This window comes from Diabrotica virgifera, chromosome 3, assembly GCF_917563875.1.
Source record: "Diabrotica virgifera virgifera chromosome 3, PGI_DIABVI_V3a".
In the NCBI taxonomy this organism is placed as follows: domain Eukaryota; kingdom Metazoa; phylum Arthropoda; class Insecta; order Coleoptera; family Chrysomelidae; genus Diabrotica; species Diabrotica virgifera.
The window spans coordinates 157,575,482-157,599,005 of record NC_065445.1 but is presented as its reverse complement, the minus strand read 5'-3'; the positions used below and the strand labels follow the sequence as shown (position 1 = coordinate 157,599,005).

Here is a 23,524-nt window from a genome sequence, read left to right as displayed (position 1 = left end):
AATAAACAACAATATAATTTGCAATTTACTTTCGTTCTTCATATTTTGCACAGTAAAATATTCGTTGTCGCGATAATCCAAGAGGGTCGTATATTCGTGGAATGGGGTATACATACTGTGCTATGGTTGAATGTGTAAATTCTCTTAACAATGGGGGATTTAAAAGAATCACAAGAATTATTGTAGGTACCTGCTAAATATAATAAAAGTAAATAAAATTCGGATTTCCCGGTAAACCATCCTTCAGTCACCTTCATCATTTTAACATCCTACAATCATTTTATAACGGCGCACTATAAATAAGTACTTTGTGTAAAGATCGGGTATTTTCTAAGAAAAAATGAAAAGGCAGTGAATGAGCCGTCTCTCTTCAGGTAGTTTTCGAATTATAACAGCCTGTGCGGGGAAATATTTTGTGTCGAATTAAAATTTTTTTTTTGGACTTAAATGTTTTTAATAGGCACAACATATGCATGTTTTTTAAAAAATATGCAAAAATTAGTAAAGTTCTGAAATATGCGAAATATGCATGCAATATGCATTTAGCATAAAATCCGCTCCCTAGTGATGACATAGTGTGATGACAGATACATTGTTTAGCGTTTATTTTTTCGGTATCATTGCAAATGTTGACAGTAGTCAGTTTGTTGGTATATGCCCTGTTTCGTATATTTTATTGAATCGGTTGCTTTCCTATTCTTTGATAGTTTTATAGCTTTTTCCATTTCATCGAAGGTTATGTTTGGACCAGTCGATATATTTTCGGGTTGAATTTCGGTTCTTTCGTCATCAAACATTTCCACCTCTCCAGTTTGTCTTGTTCATTGACTGTAATATTTCCATCTTTATCAAGCCAGGTTCTCAAACTGGTTTCTTGTGGCATGTTTAAAGACATGTACGTGGTTAGTATTATGTTTATATGGTATTGAGTCACAATTGTTGGTGTATACTTACCTACTTTTTAAATTGTAATTTAGTTTGAGGGTATATTACCCCATTGTAATATTCAATTTTTAATTAACCTAATTTATATGCTATCCCCGCTAATATCTGTGAGTAGTAGATGCGGTTTAAAAATATGGAACTCTAAAGAACAAACAGATCTGTATTCTAATCTTATAAAATCTGTGAGTATCTACTAAAACCAAAACTGATGCGCACTTATATATCTTTGCAAGATATAAAAACATTCCATAACGATCTGAAAATCTTCGTCTTTCTACCATAGTCCAGAAAGCCACTGCGCACAGTCTTACAAAGAACCCCTTTTAACAAATTCGAGTGTTATCAGGTTTTTAAACATTTTTTTTTTGTTTTTTTTCCTAAAATAATTATTTTTGCACCGAACAAAGCTTTTAAGGTTTCTTGGATCATTCCAAACAGAAAAGGTCTTTAGTGCCTTTTCTCTAAAGTTGATAGTTTTTGACATAATAAGCGATTAAAAATTAAAAAATTGTGAAATCTGCCATTTTAACCCTTAGAAACTATGTGAAAAACTGAAAATTTAAATGTTGCCAAGATAGGTAGATATTCTATGAACATCGATTGATGAAATCTTGAAGAGTTTTTTGTAATACAATATCAAAAACCCCTTTTTTTTTCCCTGGAAGCCGTCTGTTGTGAACCGGTTGTACTGCAGCCACTTGGCTTATTGTACATCTTCCATTGTTTATGAAACCCATTCCAGAATTCTGGAACCCTGTACCAGCTTGTACAGGTCTAGTGGGTGGGTGCCATATAATTTTGGAGTCATTTCGATGTCTCCGAAAAGTGTTTGCCGCCTCCGATCCAATGCCTCACAGTCATGCAAAATATGGTTGACTGTTTCAGGTTCTCTGTTACAGAGTCTGCAGCTCAAGTCTCCATGAAACAGCCCCATTGTATGCAGGTGACCCTTAACTGGCGCATGTCCAGTGAGGAAACCTGTTATGACTCTGAGCTGATTCCTGCTTGTTTTCAGCAGTAACTCAGCTCTACTAGCACATGTCCGTCCGATATACATCTTGCCATGTGTTTGACCGGGTACACTCTCCCAGTGTGAGTTGTGTTGGCTTCGGATCCAGGCTTTTTTTCGTTCGCGGACGGTGCTTTTTGGCACTCCCACGGCCGGCTCTGGACCCAGGTATTTTGTAGCTGATGCTCTCTTGGCAAGTGCATCAGCTCTTTCATTGCCGTATATGCCCCGATGACCTGGAACCCATACCAGTATAACACTGTTATGTTGTGCCAGTCTATCAAGTTCTTGTCGACATTCCCACACCAGCCTAGAGTTCACCTTAGGGCTTATAAGAGCCCCAATGGCTGCTTGGCTATCTGTGCATATGTTAACCCGCTGCAGTTCGAATGCCCTCAGGTTGTTTTCTCTTGCACACTGCAAGATTGCAAAAATCTCTGTCTGAAATACGGATGTACATTCTCCCAGTGGAATAGAAATGTTGAAATTTCCACCACTATAGAATATTCCTGCGCCCGAACCGTCTGCAGTTTTAGACCCGTCCGTATACCAGGTGCAACCCTGCAGTCTGGGTCGAGAGTTTCCTCTGTCCCATTCGTCTCGTGGGCAAATGTCCACTTGAAAAGGTACTTCAGGCATATATCTTGATGTCATATGGTCAGAAATCATCATCCATTCGGCATCATTAATTTCATTCGTTATTTTACTATGTCCTGATTTAACTGGTACGTTGCTCAGGTTTTCTCGCAGTCTATAATAGCCCATTCTCGCCTCACCTCTTATTGTTATATGTAAAGGAGGGAGATCCAGTAGTGCCTCCATAGCTGCCGTAGGTGTGCCCCTCATAGCCCCCGTGATCCCGAGACAAGCAAGTCTTTGCACCTTGCTTAATTTGATGATGGCACTTTTTTGCTGCACTTTTGGCCACCATACCACTGATGCATATGTAATTGTGGGTTTTACCACCATGTTATAAGTCCAATATACCATGTCTGGTCTCAAACCCCACATTTTTCCATGAGTACGTCTGGCTACCATTAACGTAGATACCGCTCTCTTCGTTATTCTTTCTATCTGCTGATTCCAAGTAAGTCTTGAGTCTAATATTATCCCGAGATACTTTACTTCACTCACCAGATTTAAATGTATACCATTTAGACTTAGAGGACCCAATTCCTCTGAATTCCTTCTTTTAGTAAATTTCATGATTTTGGACTTTAGAGGACTGATGTTAAGCCCTACATTTGAAGTCCATTCTGTAACTACTGTCAGAGCCTGTTGCATTCGATCTCTGACTGTACCATTAAATTTTCCGTGGGCTAAGATGACTAGGTCATCCGCATAGCCCAGGACGTGATGCCTATCGTTGTCGAGTCTAGCTATCAGGCCATCCATGACCAGATTCCACAATAGAGGAGATAAGACTCCCCCCTGTGGGCAGCCTCTGGCTACCTGAGCTGACACTGTATCCCCTAGCAACGTAGCATATATCACACGGCTTCTCAGCATGCAGTCTATCCATCTACAGCTTGTTTCGTCTATTCCTTTTAGACGGATCGCCCTTGTGATCGCTTCGTAAGAGGTGTTGTCAAATGCTCCCTCAATATCGAGAAATGCACCCAACATCACCTCTTGGTTTTCTAGAACGTACTCCACTCTCTGTACAAGATGGTGCAGTGCCGTTTCTGTGGAGACTCCCGCTCGATATGCATATTGTCCCCGATGTATCGGACTTTCAACCAATACACCATCCCTGATATGCCTATCGAGCAGTTTTTCTAAGGTCTTCAGTACGAATGACATCAGACTTAATGGCCGCAGAGACTTGGCCCTTTCCTGTCCGATTTTGCCAGGTTTGGGTATAAAAGCCACCCTTATCAGCCTCCATGCTTTTGGTATGTACCCCAGCCCTAAACTAGCCTGCAGTATCTTACACAATTTTTTGAAAAGAAGGTCGTTTCCCTTCTGTAGAAGTATTGGATAAATCCCGTCCGGACCCGGTGATTTATATGGCTCGAATGAGTTTATTGCCCATTTGATTTTGTCCTGGTTTATAACTTCTTTTGCCACATGCCAGTTTTCCCTAGAACCATAATTCATGATATCCAGTCCGGTTTGCCATGTGTCTAGTGGTATCAGTTTTGTCTCAGACTCAGGAAAGTGCACCCTGAAAAGCTCTTTCAGGGTGTCTTCACCATTCTGAGTGTATTCACCTGACTCTTTTTGGAGCGAGGGAATACTTATCTGAGGGTCCTTTGAGAGAACTTTATGGAGCCTTGCCATTTCTGAAGTCCCTTCTATCTCTTCACAATGCCTTCTCCACGATTCTCTTTTTGCCCTTCTCAGTTCCTTATTGTAGTCAGTCAGAGCTTTGCGATAATCGCCCCACTCGCCTGACCTTTTGGCGAAATTAAATTTTCGTCTAACCTCTGTCCTTTGATTTGCAAGATTATGATTCCACCAGGGAACTTTCCTGTTGGAATTCCTGACTATCTCCGGACAGTTGTCTTCGAACGCTGACGTGACACCCCTTTGTTTTTTAATTGCTAATCAAGCGGGCGCGACACTATTTTCAACCGTTGCATGTATATGTAATATGCGTAAATTATATTATGTGCGCAAAAAATATTCTGATTCAATTTGTTTCATTATCTGGCTTGAAAAGCTCCCCTTTTAACGAATTTGCATGTTGCCAGAATCAAAAAGCAGTCAACAATTTTTTTAAACGTTTTTTTTTGTTTTGTCCTAAAACAAAAATTATTTTGCATCGGACAGTTTTTTTAGGTTTCTTGGATTATTCCAAATAGAAAAGATCTTAAGTGACTTTTCTCTAAATGTGATAGTTCTCGAGATATAAGCGATTGAAAATTTAAAAATTGTAAAGTCGGCCATTTTTAACCCTCAAAACTATGTGAAAAACTGAAAAATTTTAATATTACCAAGGTACGTGGATATTCTATGAACATCGAATGATGAAATCCTGAAGAGCTCTTTGCAATACAATATCGAAAACCCCTTTATTTTTCATTGCTAATCAAGCGGGCGCGACACTATTTTCGACACTATAATGTAATTATTGGAAAACATATTAAGTTTAAAAAAAAAAAGAATGTGTGTTTGTACGTACGTAAGAAGTTATACTTCTATTATATGATTTCAACGAAATAAATATACTTTAAAAAGTTTATTTTTATTTTATTTAAATATTAAACTAATTTTAATGCTTACCACTTTCCAAAAATTAAAAAAAGGATAGAAATGGTCCGGATTTGAACCCAAGACGTCTCGATCTGTGGCCGAATGCTCTACCAATAACGACACGACCTCTCTGTTTATATAGTTTCTCGGAAATAATGACAATTCACGGTAACAAACAGACGAAGTGAAGTACAATAAATATAAAAATGTTTTAATAATACTTATCTTACTCCCGAGTAAGACAAATCCAAAGACACAAAAATTTTTGCACTGGTATATACGTAACTTGAAAGATTTATCAACTACTAACGACAGACTGTCTGTGTGCGCATGCGCGTAGAATAATAAAAATTCACTCCCAATCGCGCCTAAAGAAGTAACTTCAAAAAATTGTTTAAAAAAATTTTTTGACCTATTTTTAACCCTGGCAACATGCAAATTTGTTAATAGGGAACATTTTCAAGCAAAATGGTGAAGAAAATTGAATCAGAACATTTTCCGCACATTATATTTACGCATGTTACATGCAATGTTGTATACATGCAACGGTTGAAAATAGTGTAACGGCCGCTTGATTAGCAATTAAAAACAAAGGGGTTTTCGATATTGTTTTGCAAAAAACTCTTCGGAATTTCATCAATCGATGGATAAATAATATCTACTCACCTTGGCAATATTAAAATTTTCAGTTTTTTACCTAGTTTTTGAGGGTTAAAAATGTACACTAGGTACGTAATTGGAAAAATCCACTGTACCATGCCAATGGCCATTAGTTGTCGAGGCATTAGCTAAATAAAAAAAAATTAATCGCTTATATGTCAAATCAACTTTAGGAAAAAATAAAAAAAAAACGTTTAAAAAATGTTTCACCTACTTTTGGACCTAACAACATGCAAATTCGTTTAAAGGTGTCCTTTTTGAGTAAGATTGTGCAAAAAATCCGAATCAGAATATTTTTCCTAGCGGATGCGCAGTGCACTTTTTTAGACTATCAATTTATGCCTTTGTGCACTCTCTTACTTTTGATATATCTGATTTTGATTTAAATTATTTTTCAGACCGATACCAAATTGCCGCATTACCTTGCCACTGCGAATATAGACATCAACGAATCTCTAGAAAATCACAGTAATTTAGAAGAAATGAATAGAAATTATAAAAGTCAACACAAACTTAACGACAGTTTCTCGAGAAAATCTAAAGACGAATCACCAAGTGGAATTGACAATCCAGCATTTATAGAAGATGTGAAAAGCACTTTTAACAATGATATGCCATATAGTAATGGATTAGGTAATGTATTTTAAGTATAGTTGCACAAGGTTGACTTAATTTCAAGTCAAACTCAAGTCAATCCTTCTGACAAATAATTAAAGTCAAGTCAAACTGGTCAATGGTTACAGGTTTGAAAATTCAAACTGTTTGTCAAACTATTAGTTTGAAAGAGTTTGAACAACGATTTATTTTGTAGATAATATACTTTTTTGTCGAGATAGAAATGATAGAAATGCCAATTAAGATGACAAAATTAAAAATACAATGAGGCCCATATAAAAGTAACTTGATACGGGTCGATCCAAGTCAAAATAGAGTCGTAAATTCAAGAAAATGATTCATGTACGCGTAAAATTGCTTGCTGGCAAGTTTCGTTTTATCGGTAATCGGTGATAATTTTATGCATTCTATTCACTTTTTTATATTTTATTTGAGTGTTACTAGATTACAACAAAAAATTCGTTGGATGTTTTTTTTTATAATAACAAGTGTAATTTAATCTACTTCAACAAAAATTTATGAAGGAACAACAAAATATAAATATATTTTGACAGAGAAGCTTTAACGAATTTTTTGTGACTTTGCATCAGATGTCGTTTTAAAAAACTAGTTCCACTATTTGTCATTTTATAACGCTGTTCTTTATTTTTACATAATATGCACTTTACAATTTTCATTGTTTTGCAATCGCCTGCCGCAACATTAATTAAATCAGTATATTTATTTTTCTTAATTAATTCTGTTTCGTCTGCATTTTTTTCTCTTAATTTTCGCAGTGGGAATACCTTCAAAATTAGACTCAATTTGTTCTGGTACGTATTCTGAGCCGAAAAAGGTTCAGGTTCATAAATGATCGCACAAAGCACACACTTCAAAACGAACATCACAAACAAGCCAAGCATATACTTCTAAATATGAACTATAACTAATTTGCGGAGTTGCAGTGTAGTACAGGTTCAGTCCTATCCAAATAAGTCAAAATAAAAGGCCCTGGCTCTCAATTAGAATTGGAAATAAACACGTTGCGCAATATGATTTTCAAACTTCAAACTGATTGAAGAAGTTTGGTTTCAAGTTTCAAGTCAAACCTAAAGATATCGAAGTCAAGTCAAATTTTTTTACAAAAAATGTTTGGTTGTCAAGTCAAGTTTGTTAAGTAAAATCAAACTAGTTTGACTTGATGCATCTCTAATTTTAAGTATATTGCTTGTATGTTTCTTGATTATAAGTACCAAATAGTTATCTAATTTTTAGTTAACCGATTTTATTTTTATTCATTTCCTTTTATACCTACTAAGAATGGAAAAACTTATCAGTTTCAGATCCAACAAAGTCTAACAATCACGAACCCGTAACGGAAGCAGTCAATTTAGAGCTGATAAACATGAAGCCAGGCAGTGCCATTCATAACGGCCTTAAGGGTTACGATACCGCCGGAATGAGTACTATTCCTTTGAAAAAAGAAGACGAAGACGTTAGGAATCCTTACGACGAGTATTTCGTGCCGGTGAATGAACACAGGAAGTTCATGAGGTACCTAAGTGTAAAATAAAATAGTGAATAGTTATCTGAATCTTATTAATATCAATACTGTGTGATTATTATGTTTCAGGGGCGAGAAGTTGTATCTGACGAAAGACAACAGAGTCGAAAAGAGGAAAAATAAGTGGATTTGTTGGTCATTATGTATCATCATAGTAGCTATAGCTGTATTACTTGGAATTTTGGCAGCGAGTAAGTTTACTCAATTTTATTTTTGTACGTTGCCTCTTCGTACAATAATGTACAACACTTCACGGGATACACTTCGGCATACTTTCCCTCTTCTGCTTACGGTGCCTTATCCTTAAGGACGTTGGCCATTACATTTGCCCGTTTAATTTTATATGCAACCGCCCTGAATAGTTCTATACAGGTCATATTCGTCCATTGTCGTAGGTTTTTAAGCCAAGAGTTGCGTTTTCTTCCTGGTCCGCTTTTGCTATTAATTTTGCCTTCGATTATAAGTTGAAGCAGTTCGTACTTTTGATTTCTTACGATGTGACCAAAATATTGTGTTTTCCGTTCTTTTATTACAAGCATAAGCTCTCTTTCCTTGTTCATCCTCCGCAACACTTCTGCATTTGTCGTATGGCTCATATAGGATATTCAGGGCATTTACGGTAGCACCAGAGTTCGAATGCTTGGATTATTTTTTGTGTTGCTTCTGTCATTGTCCAGGCTTCAACAACATAGAGCAAGGTGGAGAAAACATAGCACTTAAGTATTCTAGTTCTCAATGAGATATCCAGCTGGCGGTTGCATAAAACTTTTTGCATTTTTTAAAACACTGTGCGTGCCTTTTCCAGACGTGTTCTTATCTCTAACGAGTGGTCTTAAGTTTCATCAAGGTTACTTCCAAGGTAAGGTACGTTATTCTTGTTATTCTTTCCAGATGTGTTCCGTTTGACATTGACCTTCACCCTTCTGTTTTGGTGCTTGCTGATGACCATCGTTTTTGTTTTCTTTGTGTTTAATTTCATTCCAAATTCTCTACAGGCTGTCGTTCTTAGGTCCATTAGGCGTTGCAGTGCTTCACTATTATCTGCCAAAATGACCGTGTCATCAGCGTATCGCAGGTCATTTATACATTGTTTATAATTATACTATCCGAGGTGCCTTCCAAAGCTTTCTTAAATATCTTCTCAGAGTAAACATTGAACAGCAAAGGTGGCAGAACACATCTCTCTCTTACTCCCTTCTCGATATTGATTTTTCCAGATGTTTCGCTTTTTATTCTGATTTTAGCCTTTTGTTCTTGGTAGAGGGACAGTAGAACCACTCTCCGAAAAATTGGAAGTAAAATCTTTAGTCGCGCATGGCGACCGCGCAATGTTCCCAGTCGCTTTTGCCCCACTCTCGAATTGCTAGTAGCGTAGAAACGTACGGGTTTTAATAGGGAAAACCCGCATCCACCACTAGTGAATTACCAATTGCATACTGCCGGTATTACTTCTTGAGATCAAAGTGCCGGCATGTAAGAGGTTTTACTGCCCCTCTTTATACTGTGGTAGAGGTTTGAAATGATCCTTAAGTCCAGTGGCGTAGCTAACCCCACGGAGGCCCCATATCAAAGTTTGTCGCGGGGCCCTTTTCCCCCGCGACAAAAGAAGCAAAAACGCTTGTATAGAATAGAATAGAATAGAAATATGTTTTATTGTCACTGAAAATTTTACAATTTTATGGGCAAGGCTTACAAAAAGCCAAAAAAAAAAAACAAAAACAAATACACTTTACTGAAATTACATAAATCGTCAATATTAGTACAAAATAAAAGATAATGGAATAAAGCAAAACAATATATTGCAAAATTTAAATAAATTGCACATTACATAATACAACCGTATGAACTAATAAGTTCTGCGTATAACACCCAAATATAGATAATAATAATAAACCTAATAAACTCTAATAAACCAAAGTCAAAAATAGATTTGAATTGTGGAGACTCATTGTTTGAAAATAGATTCAGTTTTTTCAATCCAAGGACGAATGGACATTGAAAATAAGCTTAAACAAAGAAGCTCTGTTCTTTTGTTATAACGGCGAGCGGCGAGTAAATACACTTCTCCAAGAACTTAACGTACCACCTTAAAAATGGGTCATTTTTGATGTCTCAAATTTAAATTTATTAATAATTAATTTATTAAATTTACTATTAAGCAAAAAATATTGCTTAATATTAAATTTGTTTATTAAATGTAACTATATTTTCAATTGCAAAAACGCGGTTGTTGCCAAAAGAATATACACCTGTATAAGGTATCATTATTTTTAATTTTATGTATACTTTCAATAAATGTATTGATAAATTCAAATTTTAATTAATCTCTAAATGGCATTTAAAAATTATTATTCTAATTTCTTTATTACTTCTTTTTTGAATAACGTCGCTGGGATTAAACATTTTTAAATGCAGTTTCGATAATCGGGTTCCTGGGAATTTTTCACTAATTAACAAACTTTTTTGTCGTTTTTTCTTCTTCTTTTTTTCTTGGAGTTATGTACTTGATGTATTACTACGGCCCTTTAAGGCTCATTCATATAGTTATTTAAATAAATAAGGGTCAAATTTAATTAAGTAAATCTTAAGTGAAAGCTTTATTATTCAACTTTGTAGAAAAAATCGTAAAGATCTTCATAAAAGCGTGAATTACCGCAGCAGTAAAAAAAATTAAATATTGTGCAAAAATGACCCCTTTTTAATTATTTAAACAATGATCCCCTTATATGATTTGGATACTTTCTTGAAAATATCTTTTGTATTCACTTAAACTTAGATAAAAATTTAGTGCCAATCTGTACGGAATTACATTCTGATTTTTTTATTTTATTATATCCTCATGTTTTATTAGCATTCTGTTTTTTGATTCATTCGCTTTTGAATAATTCATTCTTATGTTGGATAATAAAAAAGTTAGGTACTTTAACAAATAGCCTTGTTCTTCGTCAATACAGGGTGTATTTAAATAAATATGGCAAGCTCTAAGGGGTAGTTCTACATGAAAAAATAATGACAGTTTGCGTTTGCTTTATAAACGTACCTATGTCTTCAAAAGCTTCCTCTCCTAGATAGGGGGTGTTAAAATTTTTCTTACAATCTGACGAATATGCAAGTAAAATTTGGTGTGTTTTATGAGGTAGTTATTGTGCCTTTTTGATATACAATTAGGAATTTAATATTCACCATTGGCGCGTATACTGGTAACATGACCCTTATGTGCACAAATGGTGAACATAAAATTCTTAATTGTATATTAAAAAATGCCCAATAACTACCTTAAAACCCACCAAATTTCATTGGCATATATCAACCAGAACAACTCCGCTCACCGTTTCAACTGCCAGCTCGAGATCTTCCCTATCTCTTATGGTGCCGATTCCTCCCTCGAGAGACTTCTCGAGTGAGCCTCTATAGCCTTCCCAATCCGTCTCTCTCGGGTTCCTGAATCTTGCCACCATTCGAATCGAAGTAGCTAAATCGAATCGAATGTGCCTATGATCGGAACATGAAGGTTCCTCTGACACATGCCAATTCTTTATAGTATCGTACGTTTTTTCACTGCAAAGTGTTACATCTAAGACTTCTCTGCGCGTGGCCGTAATGAAGGTAGGTTTATTTCCTATATTGGCTATTTCTAAACCCATGCTTAAGATGAACTGTAATAAAGACTCACCTCGACTATTGATGTTCGTACTCCCCCATGCCAGATGGTGGACATTGGCATCACATCCCAGTATTAGTTGAAGGTTCTCCCTTCGACTGTAGGTTATAACGTCCTCTACTATGCCTGGGCGGAAGACCTTCTCTCTAGCGAAGTAGGCAGAACAGACCAACCATCTTTTACTACCTTCCTCGGTGGAAGCGGTTAGAATACCTGTAACAAAGTCTCCGCAGCAAAGATCCGGAATCAGTGTACAGTTTACTTCGTTGCCATATACAATGCATGCTCGAGGTGTCTCTCCTTTCGCATCGTATATAACTTACCTTGTTGCGGCTTCAAGCCTGCAACTCTCCCTCCGTGGAGCCATGGTTCCTGCAGTATGGCCAAGTCCAGGCCTTTCATATCAAACCTTCTGCACAAAACCGCCGACGCAGATTTGGCATGATGTAGGTTGACCTGCAGGATCTTTATTCTGCCTTCCTCTAAATTGAAGGCTATCTTTCGGGTTTTCCCGTGTCCTCTACCCCTTCCATGGGAGAGACCACACGCTCAGTGGCTTCTAGCCTTCTGGGCGGGTCTGTAGCACTCCCCTGCAAGTCGGTGCGGACTTCTTCCTGGATTTTTCCTTCTTTTGCTCCTTCCCTTGACTTATCATCCTTAGGGGGAGCCTATCTTTGGTCGAAGTCTTAACCTTCTTTGGCGCTACTTTAGAGCTTTGCGCCTCTGAAGGTTTGACTTCTTTTCTTTTTTGCTTAGATTTAACTGCCGAGGTTGTGGCAGTTACACCTTAATATTCACCATTGGCGCGCATACTGGTAACATGACCCTTATGTGCACAAATGGTGAGCATAAAATTCTTAATTGTATATTAAAAAATGCCCAATAACTACCTTGAAACCCACCAAATTTCATTGGCATATATCAACCGGTTTTAGAGCAATAAATAAATCGTCAGTTTGTAAGAAAATTCTCAACACCCCCTATCTCGAACATACGTTTATAAAGCAAAGTGTCATTATTTTTTCATGCAGAATTAACCCTTAAAGTTAGCCATACTTATTTAAAAATACCCTGTATTGATGAAAAATAAGGCTAGTGGTTAAAGTATTACCTAACTTTTTTATTATCCAACGTAAGCGAATGAATCGAAAAACAGAATTTAAAAAAAAAACATGACCCTATATTTGGGTTTTAATTTCATATTTTTTATATTTAATTTCATATTTTTAGGGTGACGCGAACTTTGAGAAAAAATCACAGTTTGATTGGTATACAGCCGGTACACAATGACAATTTACCTGTCTAGCAACAATATTATTACAACGATATTGTTCAAGAATGCGACTATAACATATATATTAAAAAAATCACTTAAATCGAAAACAGGTTTAGCAGATATGAGACATTAAAAATGACCAATTTTTAAAATGGTGCGTTAATTTCTTGGAGAAGTGTAGGTAGATATACATAAATGCAATTATAGATAAAGAACAGATTATACGAAAATATACCCAAACAATACACACTGTTTCAAATATTCAAATAAAAAGCGATTACAAAAACTGCAATTTCGCATTATACATTATAGGTGCAATAGATCACACACAGCCAACGGAATTGACATTGAGAGGTAGCTGGAAAAAAGCTAAGTTCTTATGGGGCAGAGAATAGATAATAGATAAATATGATTTATATATAGGTATAGATAAAGAATCCACTACACCAAAATGTTGATATCCAAACAACATACACTGTTTCCAAGCATTTTAATAGTGAAATAATTGTAGAATGCTTTTTTTCAATTTTTGTAAATGGAATTTTGTTTCGACACGCCGCGCCGGTTTGGGGCCCCTGTATGTCGGGGGCCCCTGTATGTCGGGGGCCCCGTATAATTGATGATACGGCGGTAGCTACGCCTCTGCTTAAGTCTTTATCGTCGATGTTACATGACCTTAAAATATCTATTAGATAGTCATGTTTCACCAGGTCAAAAGGTTTCTGAAAGTCTATAAAACACAAGTATACATCAGAATTGACATCTCTACAACTTTCAACTAGCACACGTATTGAAAAAAGTGCTTCTCTTGTTCCGAAGCCATTCTTTAAACCAAATTGAGTTTGACCAGTGCGTTCGTCTAGTTTATTATATATACTCTATTGTGGATTATTCGTAGGAAAAGCTTCAGCATATGATTTATCAGGCTAATAATCCTATGGTCTTCACATTTCTTGGAGTTTCTCTTCTTTGGTAGTGGTATAAACACCGATATAAGCCAATCATTTGGTATTATGCCTGTTTTGTATATTTTGTTAAATATATCTTCCATCACTTCGATGTGTTCGTCTATTTCAATTGGGATATTATCTTCCCCAACAGCTTTTCTGTTTTTTAATTGCTTTGCTGCTTTGATAATTTCTTCCTTTCTGATATAAGGTCCAGTCGACGCCTCCTGTATATAAATGTTCATCCTTTCTTGGTCTTGAAACATCTCTTACACGTATTCTCTCCATTTACCTATTTGATCTTCTATGTTCAGTAGCGGGTTCCCATGTTTATCTTCTATGAAAGACGTAGGCAGTGGCATAGCGTGAGTGTCGGCCGCCCGGGGGGCAAGACAATTTTGTCGCCCTCTTATTTAGGTATTTTAATTTATTGTATAACATTACATACATTAATTATAGAGAACTTTTCGGCGAGAACAGTCATCATTATTTTGCATTATACAGGTTGGATTTTAAATAAAAAAAGTTCATATAAGTTTTACAATCACGTTTATTAATACAAAAATTCTTTTACTTTAGCCAATTAGATACATTGATATAACTTAGGTACCTATCACTTAAGATTAGGTGCACCTTGAAGATCGACAAAATTAAATAAAATCAAGTTTTAATTAGAACTAGAACGATACTATAATGTTATATTTTTAGTTTTATTATAAAAAAAATAAAAAATAAAAATAATAAAAATGTATACGTCTATTTTTTTTTAAGAGCAAAGTCTTTTATTGCACCATCAATGTTTATCGCATCACACACCTCTTGCTCAATAGACAAAATAGCCAAATTAGTTAGTCTTAGAGTACTCATTTTCGATTCTTAAATAATTTTTAATCATTTTCAATTTTGAAAAACTCCTGTCACAGCTGGCATTGCTTATAGCAACTCTGAAAAATATTCGGAACATTATTAAAATATTAAAATTCGCTACAAAATATCATTCAAAGAAAAGGAATTCCCCGAATTCGTCACAAAATAAGTATGTAATGAAAAATTCCGTGCTCTTTTCAATCGGTCCGAATTTGTAGTTGCGATAAAAATATCATTCGAGGCTTTCGAAATGTGGTGCTATAGAAGAACTTTAAAAGTTTCCTGGGTGGAGAAGATTCGAAACTCCACAATACTAGAACGTCTCAGCAAGACTACTGAGATCATAAAAAGCATCAAGCAGAGAAAGCTGGAGTACTTCGGACATGTAATGAGAGGTCCCAAATATAGGTTGCTACAAAACAGTGGCGGCTGGTGACTCAAAAATTTGGTAGTTCTGCAGTATTTTTTAGTTTTTTTTTAATTCAATATCTTTTAATCGTTGTATTTTACAACGAGGCTTTTAGTTTGATATTTTACACCATATATTTATTCATTATATATCTATTAAAAAATAATAAAGAACTTACCGATTTTCTTCTTTTCAAATTGAAGATAAATCCAATTATATCAAAAATAGCAATGGTACATTATGGCACACTAGTAATTGTTTTATAGTTTATGTTTTTAGTAGAATTTTATCGATAAATACGCGAAACTAAGGAATGCAAACGAAAAAACACTACAAACAAAATCGCCACAACAATAATTGCATTATAGGGTCTTACGAACTAACTACACACAGAGCCAAATATTTTATTTTTTTTTGTAAATAAGCTCGATTCGTCTATTTTTTTTTAAAGCAAACTTGTCTATAACTTTTTCATTAAAGTTTGGTATTTCTTTTATAAGTGTTTTTTCTACTGACAACATGGTTAATGCTACAAGTCGGTCTTCAGTCATGGAATTTCTCAAGAATGTTTTAATCCGTTTTAAACTCGAAAAGCACCTTTCAGCTTCTGCCGTACTCATGGGCACTGTAATTAGAATTTGAAGCAGTTTTACAGTTTCTTGAAAAGGCTCTGTTAAATTATTTTCAATTAAAAATTTTAAAAAAGGTATTGCCCCATTAATGTCTCTACAGTCTCTTCTAAAATAAATAACAGATAATTCAGTCTTCAAGCGCTTCCAATCTAAATTTGGATATGACGCGCAAGTCAGGCTTAAATTATCATCTGGGAAATTAGCACAATAATTATCAAATTGCTCAGGATAAAGCAATGAAGTTGCAAGTAGGTGATTTTTAAAAGCAAATCTATCATTTGCACAATTTATGATTATATCACAAACTTCGATAGATGCTCTCCGATGATCTACTGGACTGTTATCCTTCCGTAACTTTTTAGTTGGTAATGGTTCAACGCATAAACTAGAACCTTGGTCAATGGTATCATCTATTGAATTTCTAACTGAATTCATGTATCTTTCGAAATCTGTCACATTTTTATTGATTTCCAAAGGATCCGTTTTAGTCATTTGAAGGGCATTATACAAAACGTCTACTTGTGGCATTATGCGATGGAAAAATGTTAACCAAAAAACAAAATTTTGATCCACTAGTATTCTTCGAATGGAAGACGCTGAACTACAGACAGCTGCCTTATCAAACGATTCTTCTATTTCTTCCATACATTCGATAAAAGAAGATCGATGTTCAAACACAACATTAACAGTTCGAATATTGAAGTTCCAGCGAGTTGGAGCGCCATGAGGAATTTTCTTTTGGACGATTTTATCTAAAACTGCCACTCGTTGTGGCGAATTTTTAAAAAAGGTAGGGATTTCATTTAAATTTCCAAAAAAAAGTCTAACTTGAGAGTTTTCGGAACAAGCCTTAGACATTATTAAATTTAATTGATGCGCGTAACAGTATACAAAATGAGCAAATGGATATTTTTCTTTGATTCTGGCTTGAACTCCTGCGTGCTGTCCACACATGACCGCTGCCCCATCATAACTCTGAGCAATTAGTTTATTATTTGAGTTTTGCAAAAACACTGAAAATGTTTTTGCTTAAAGTATCTGCATTTAATTTTGAAGGTACCAAATATGTCCAAAATCGTTCTACCGGTGCTCCATTTCGACAATATCTAAATACTACAACCATTTGTGATTTTTCTGAAATGTCTGTAGTCTCGTCGGCCATGACAGCTAGATATGGAGATTCCCGAATTTCCTCCAAAATTTTATCCTGGCATAATTCCAACATGCAGTCCAAAATATCATTTTGAATTTCTTTAGAAATGCCCTTAAAAACCGTCGATTCTTCCAAGTGTTGTGCTAAAGTTCTATCCAATTCAGCAGTAAAATTTATGAGGCCGCGAAAAATTCCAGGATTGTCGGATGTTTGTGTCTCGTCGTGTACCCGAAGCGCCAATTCGAAAACACTACAAAATTTTATGCAGTCTATAATTTTTGAGAGAACATACCTATTTTTTGTTACAGCTTCATTGAATTTTTGAATATTTATCCAGTATGCAGAATCTAACTGTTCTTTAATATTCACGGAGCCTAATAAAGCATATTCCATTTGATTGTGCAAATGATGCTTAGAAGTTTCGTGCTTTTTTATTTTATCACTTAAATGTACTAAGTCTGTTACACCAACTTGCGTCCATGACTTATCACCTCCAAAGAGTACACAAGGAAAACAGAAAAGAGCGTTTTTTCTGTTGCAGCCACATATCCAACTATTTCTCGTATAAATATCGCAATTAAATTGTCGTTTGTAATTTTTCCCTCGGCTTGATCCTTCTTTTTCGATTTTAATATCCGGCAAAGGACGTCCTTTGCATTTTAATTCTAGTTTTTCGTCATAAGAATATTTAAAGAATCTCTTAACATTAATCAAATTATAAATAACATCCATCCTGAACAGCACTTTTATTCTCATATACTTAATATAAATACCGAATTACGTGCAGGACAACTTATTTTAACAGTCGTCGCGTCGCGATCACCGATTATTTAAAATTACAATAAACATAGGTTTCTACACACTAGTTCGAACTGCGACAAATGCAGCTCAAATATTGCTTTCAGTCGTCGCCTGAAAAGTGTAGGCGAGGGTTGAGCGGGTGTTATCGGGGATATCTTTAACAGTTCACAGCTCGGAGTAGCACCGGTCCGGTCAAATAAGTGGGACTTGCTATCGCCATGAGATGCGACGGACGACAGATTAAAATAAAGGCGGCCATGCACGAAAACCATCTAAATGAATTTAGATTTTATAAGTAGTGATATTTTTTATTTAATTTTCAAAGTAATTTTGTTTGGATTATTTTGGTGGTTCTGCAGCTCCGCAGCACTTATATACCAACCGCCACTGCTACAAAATATTATGCAAGGAAAAATAGCAGGCAAACGCAGTCCAGGACGAAGAAGAACCTCATGGTTGAAGAACTTGCGAGATTGGTATGGTGTTGATACAAGCATGCTATTTAGGGTGGCAGTGAATAAAATTAAGATAGCTATGATGGTAACCAACGTTCTGAAAGGACATGGTACATGAAGAAAAAGAAGATAAAAATATAAAATGGTTCAAATATTTACAAAATATTTTTATTATTTATTGTTAAATTTTGCCGCCCCCCACTACGCTAAGCCACTGGACGTAGGTGTTTGTTTCAATATTCCAGCGACTTCTTTTACTTTTTTATGTAGGTTGAAAGTATCATGCCTTTGGTCCAACTCTTCAATTTCTTGGCATCTTTCACTTAGCCAGGTTTCCTTGGCTTTTTGGATCTTTATTATGATATTCTTGTGTACTTGCTTGTATGTTGTTTCATTTTTACCTCTGTATTTTCTTCTTTCGTCTATCATGTTTAAAATTTCTTCTGTCATCCATGGTTTGTTCTTTTTTCGTGTCTCTTGTTTAAGGTAGTCTTCTGTTACACAACTTATACGATAATATATGTTTTAGCTGGTATCATAGGTCATCAGTCAGAATTACCACAAGCAGTAGAATCGAGCGGAAGAAGTTTCGATAACAACACACCAATCGATAAAGGAGGTTTAAGCATACCAGGAGTCAACGAAAAACCACCTTTAACGCCCGAACCTCCTTTATCCACTATTGCTTCAATGTTACCGACCACTGATGAAGCTCAGATTGTAGGTGAGCAGGTAGTAGTAGTTTAAAATTAATGTATCCACATATACTAGGATATTTTAATAATTGGATAAGCTTTATAATCATTTATTGAAACCCAAATACAAACTTATATTTTAACAGATAATATTTTAATGGTTGACATTAACCTTGACAGTTGACATCCCGTCTCACGGGTATGTTCGGTTTAGTAATACATAGTTAAACACCTTCCCCTCAAAGGTCCATTCTATGGGGGGGTTTGATTAGACGACCTGATTTTGAGCTGTTGGTCCTTTTGGGGCTAAGATTGTTTGAAGTATTTATAGATGTTTTTGGGGGCTTACTAATTCCTAAGTTGGCAGTACTGTGAGGATCGTGATGGTGGTCATGATTCTGTTTATTTTTTGTTATGTCACTGCCATTTGGGTGTGTGTTTACATTGTTCTGTTTATGTAAATTATTTTGTTTATGTCTTACGACAATGTTTTGCTTTTGGGCATATAGATTATCGGCTTGAGCTAAGTCAGGGTAAAACTCAGGTTCTAGTAGCAGCTCACTAGCTTGGGATTTTGTTATCGAGTGTTTCATTTGGTTTGTATTGCGCCTAACTATTCTATTGTTATACTCTTTTCTGACCCAGTATGATCTTGGTTCCTTAGCTTTTTCAATAACCACTGCTTTGTGCCATATTTCATCCCTTCTACTTTTCACTACTACCTTATCACCCTTTTTAAACTCAGTTACTGCTTTACGTGCTGTTTTATCATAATGTATTTTCACCTTCCCTTGTTGTTTGCACAGCAATCCATATGTTGTTTTCTGTATCTGAGGTTCTAATTGTTTACTAGTTATGGGTAGTTGAGTCCGTAAAGTCCTGCTTTGAAGAATCTGGGCCGGAGAGGCATGCAGTGCAATTATTCCTGTATTGTTATATTCCATTACAGATTCACGAAAATCAGTGTTTGTTTCTACACTTTTCCTTAATATTTGTTTTGAGATGCTGACAGCCTTTTCTGCAAGACCATTACTTTGGTGCCACTCTGGAGTACATGTTGCAATAGTTATATCTTTTTCACGGTAATAATTCAAACATTTCTGTGACACAAAGGGTAAGTTGTCAGCAATTAAAAACTGTGGGTATCCAAATTTACTGAACAGATCTTGGAATGCACTGATTACAGAATTTGAAGTCTTATCTTTTAAAATGGCAAGATCTATCCAATGGGAAAGATAGTCTATAGTTACAAGATAGTATTTAGCTCCGAACTCCACTATATCAGAGGCAACTTTATTAAATCGTAACTTAGGTACAGAATGAGGTAACATGGGTTCCTTGAAATTCTTGGGTAAGTACTTTTCACATGTCCTACATTCTTTTATGAATGTTGTGATGTTGTCGTTAAGGTGGGGCCAATAAAATATTTTTCTTGCCTTATTTATGGTTTTGCTTATACCTAGGTGTCCTTTATGCATTATTGTCATGTAATTCTTTCTCAGAGCTGTAGGAACTATAATTTTGTCCTCAAGGAAGACTATACCAGCTTCAACGAAGATGCTATCTTTTAGCTTATAGTATGGTCTGCAATTTGCTGGTAGCATATTCTCTTTTGGCCATCCATTGAAGTAGTAGTCAAAAATTTTTGAAAGTGTTTCATCCTTACTCGTGAATTCTCTTAATTCAGATCGTTTCTCAATACTCATTGGTAGATGTTTGCTCACAGAATGTACCATTTCAATCATTTCAGGGTCGTTTTCCTGCACTTTTAAACTAGCACGTGACAACATGTCTGCGAAATGGATATTTTTACCTGAAACATATAATGTATTCAAGGAATACTTCAGAAGTTTCAACCTCAATCGTTGTAATCTCACAGATCCAATTTTACATATAGGTTTTGCCATAATAGATATAATTGGTTTATGGTCTGTCTGTACATCAACAATAGATTTATAAATGAAATCATGGAACTTTTGGGTGCCATAATGAATTGATAAAAGTTCTTTCTCTGTTTGGCTGTAGTTCACTTCGTGATCATTCATATTTCTAGAAGCGCAAGCTACCAGTTTTAAAATTTTATTCTCATGTTCTTGGAACATACAGCAACCTAATCCATTCTTGGAGGCATCACATTGTAGTATAATCTTCCTCTTTGGGTCAAATGGCGTTAATGCAGGAGATTTAGTAATTATTTCTTTTAAGTTTTCAAAACACTTTTGTTGTAATGGGAGCCATTTAAATTCTACGTCAGATTTTAAAAGTTCACATAAAGGTTTAATATGCTCTGCCATGTTCGGGATGTATTTTCTAACATAATTAAAGCTTCCAATTATTCTTTGAAGTTCAGTTTTGTCTTTTGGTCTTTCCAATTTACAAAGAGATTCAACCCTATCTGGGTCTATTTCCATACCTTTCTCTGAGAATACTTGTCCCATAAATTTTACTTGCCTCTGGCAGTATTGAAATTTTTCTTTATTGAATTTGGCACCGGTTTCTTTGGCTCTTTTTATCACTTGTGTGTTTTGGCGAATGGATTTAGTGTCCGCAGTCATATAAACCCAAACAAACAACAACACTTGTGCAACTGCTTTATCATGTTCCTCTTTATCTCGGCCAACTACTATCATGTCGTCATGTAAGATCTGAACATTTTCTAAGTCTTCAAAATTTCTTTCAACTTGTTCCTGGAATAAGTCTTGGGAGTTTGAAAGCCCATAAGGCAGAACCACATATCTGTAGATACCAAAGGGTGTAGCAAAACTACATTTCCAAGAGGAGTTCTCATCTAATTCTAAGTGGTGGTACCCTTCAGCCAAATCAAATACAGTGAATATTTTTTTCCCAATCATATTGGAGCACACTTCTTCAATGGTCTTGACTGGTTGTGGTTTTCGTATAATTTGACCATTAAGGTTTTGTGGATCTAGACATAATCTCAATGTACCATTACTTTTTTCAACAATTACTATACGGTTTATGCTAGCACGAGGGTCTATCTCATCCACTTTTACTATGGCTTTCCTCTGCACTAGCCTCTCAAGCTCGTTTTTTAGAGCATCTTTTATGGCGAATGGAACCTTTGTAGGTGGATAACTGACTGCTTCGAAATTTTTTGTAGTAGTTATCTTAAATTTCCCTTCAAATCTTCCATAGCCAGAAAATATTTCATGATGGTCTGCTATGAATTGATCTTTCTCAACATTGTTGTTACGTTTTTTAATATTTACCCTGTTTATTCGTTTTAAAAGACCAAGATCAACACAAGCCTGCCCACCTAGCAAAATTTTGTTAGCTCCTTCAACAATTACAAAGTTTTCATATATATTTTTGTTCTTATACTTACAATGAAGGCTTACAATACCAATAGTTTTTGCCCGAGTGCCTTCAAAACCCTTTACAATAAATTTATTTTTACATACCTTAAACTGCTTGTTAATCCTTTTAAAAATTTTGTTTGGTATTACTGAAATGTCAGCCCCTGTGTCTAGCTTTACTTTAAATTTGGAATTCTCTACTTCAACAATCTCATCCCAAAGGTCCCGTGACTGATCTGAAACATTAACATTATTTATCACTAAACTAGAACTACTATCACTATCACTGTCGGATTTCTCTTGGTTGTCCACATTCTCTACATTTCTTACTCTACAAGCAACTGCAAAGTGGTTCAAGATTCCACACCGTGAACATGATTTTCCAAACGCTGGACACTTCCTTGGCCCATGCATTGTTTGACAGCGCCTACATTTAAATTTGTCTTGCTGTTTTCTGCTTGTATGTTTATCCTTGCGAAACCTCTTGATAGCATGAATTTCTGCGATGCTCTCTTCTGCAAACATTTTGTTCTGGTTCTTACTGATTTCACTTGCACGGCAAATTTCTATGGCTTTGTTTAACTTTAGCTTGTCGATTCTTAGTAGAGCTTCTCTTGTGACTGTATCACGAATGCCCATGACAATTCTGTCTCTTAGAGCTTTCTCCTCAGTTGTTTCATCTGGGTCTGTTACATTAAAATTACAAGATTTCACCAGGTGCTTTACTTCAGTGAGGTAATGCTCAAAAGATTCGCCCTCTTTTTGGTTTCTGCTTAAAAACTTGTATCTTTCAAACACTTCATTGGCTCTTGGATTAACATATACCTCTAGCTGTTCCATCATGTATTTGTAGGGCTCAGTAGTTCCATCAGGGATTGCAATTGTGCACATTATTCTAGCGGACTCGGCTCCTATTATATTTCTGAGGATTGCCAGCTTTATATTATCGGCAGACTGATCTTTCCCTGTGGCTACTAGATAATCTTCAAATGAGATTTTCCAAAACTTCCATGTGGTAGCGGAATTCTGCCCCTGTAAGTCGAAATCTGGAGGCAATTTTACAGGTTCATGTATGTGTGACTGTGCCATGTTTAAAATTAATGTATCCACATATACTAGGATATTTTAATAATTGGATAAGCTTTATAATCATTTATTGAAACCCAAATACAAACTTATATTTTAACAGATAATATTTTAATGGTTGACATTAACCTTGACAGTTGACATCCCGTCTCACGGGTATGTTCGGTTTAGTAATACATAGTTAAACAGTAGTAGTAGTAGCCATAGTAGAAGTAGTGAGTAGTAAAACTTAGCCTCCTACAACCAAAAGTTTGT

The 23,524-nt window shown here is 35.6% G+C and overlaps 1 protein-coding gene across 1 annotated transcript in view; it reads left to right on the top strand.

Moving 5' to 3' along the window:
- LOC114345298 (uncharacterized) overlaps positions 1–23,524 on the top strand; it is a 436,109-nt gene that overhangs the window by 3,182 nt on the left and 409,403 nt on the right. The window contains exons 3-6 of the mRNA XM_050647575.1: positions 6,211–6,445; positions 7,744–7,960; positions 8,040–8,161; positions 18,701–18,895. Of these exons, the coding sequence (XP_050503532.1) occupies positions 6,211–6,445; positions 7,744–7,960; positions 8,040–8,161; positions 18,701–18,895 (769 nt within the window). The remainder of the gene's footprint in view (positions 1–6,210; positions 6,446–7,743; positions 7,961–8,039; positions 8,162–18,700; positions 18,896–23,524) is intronic.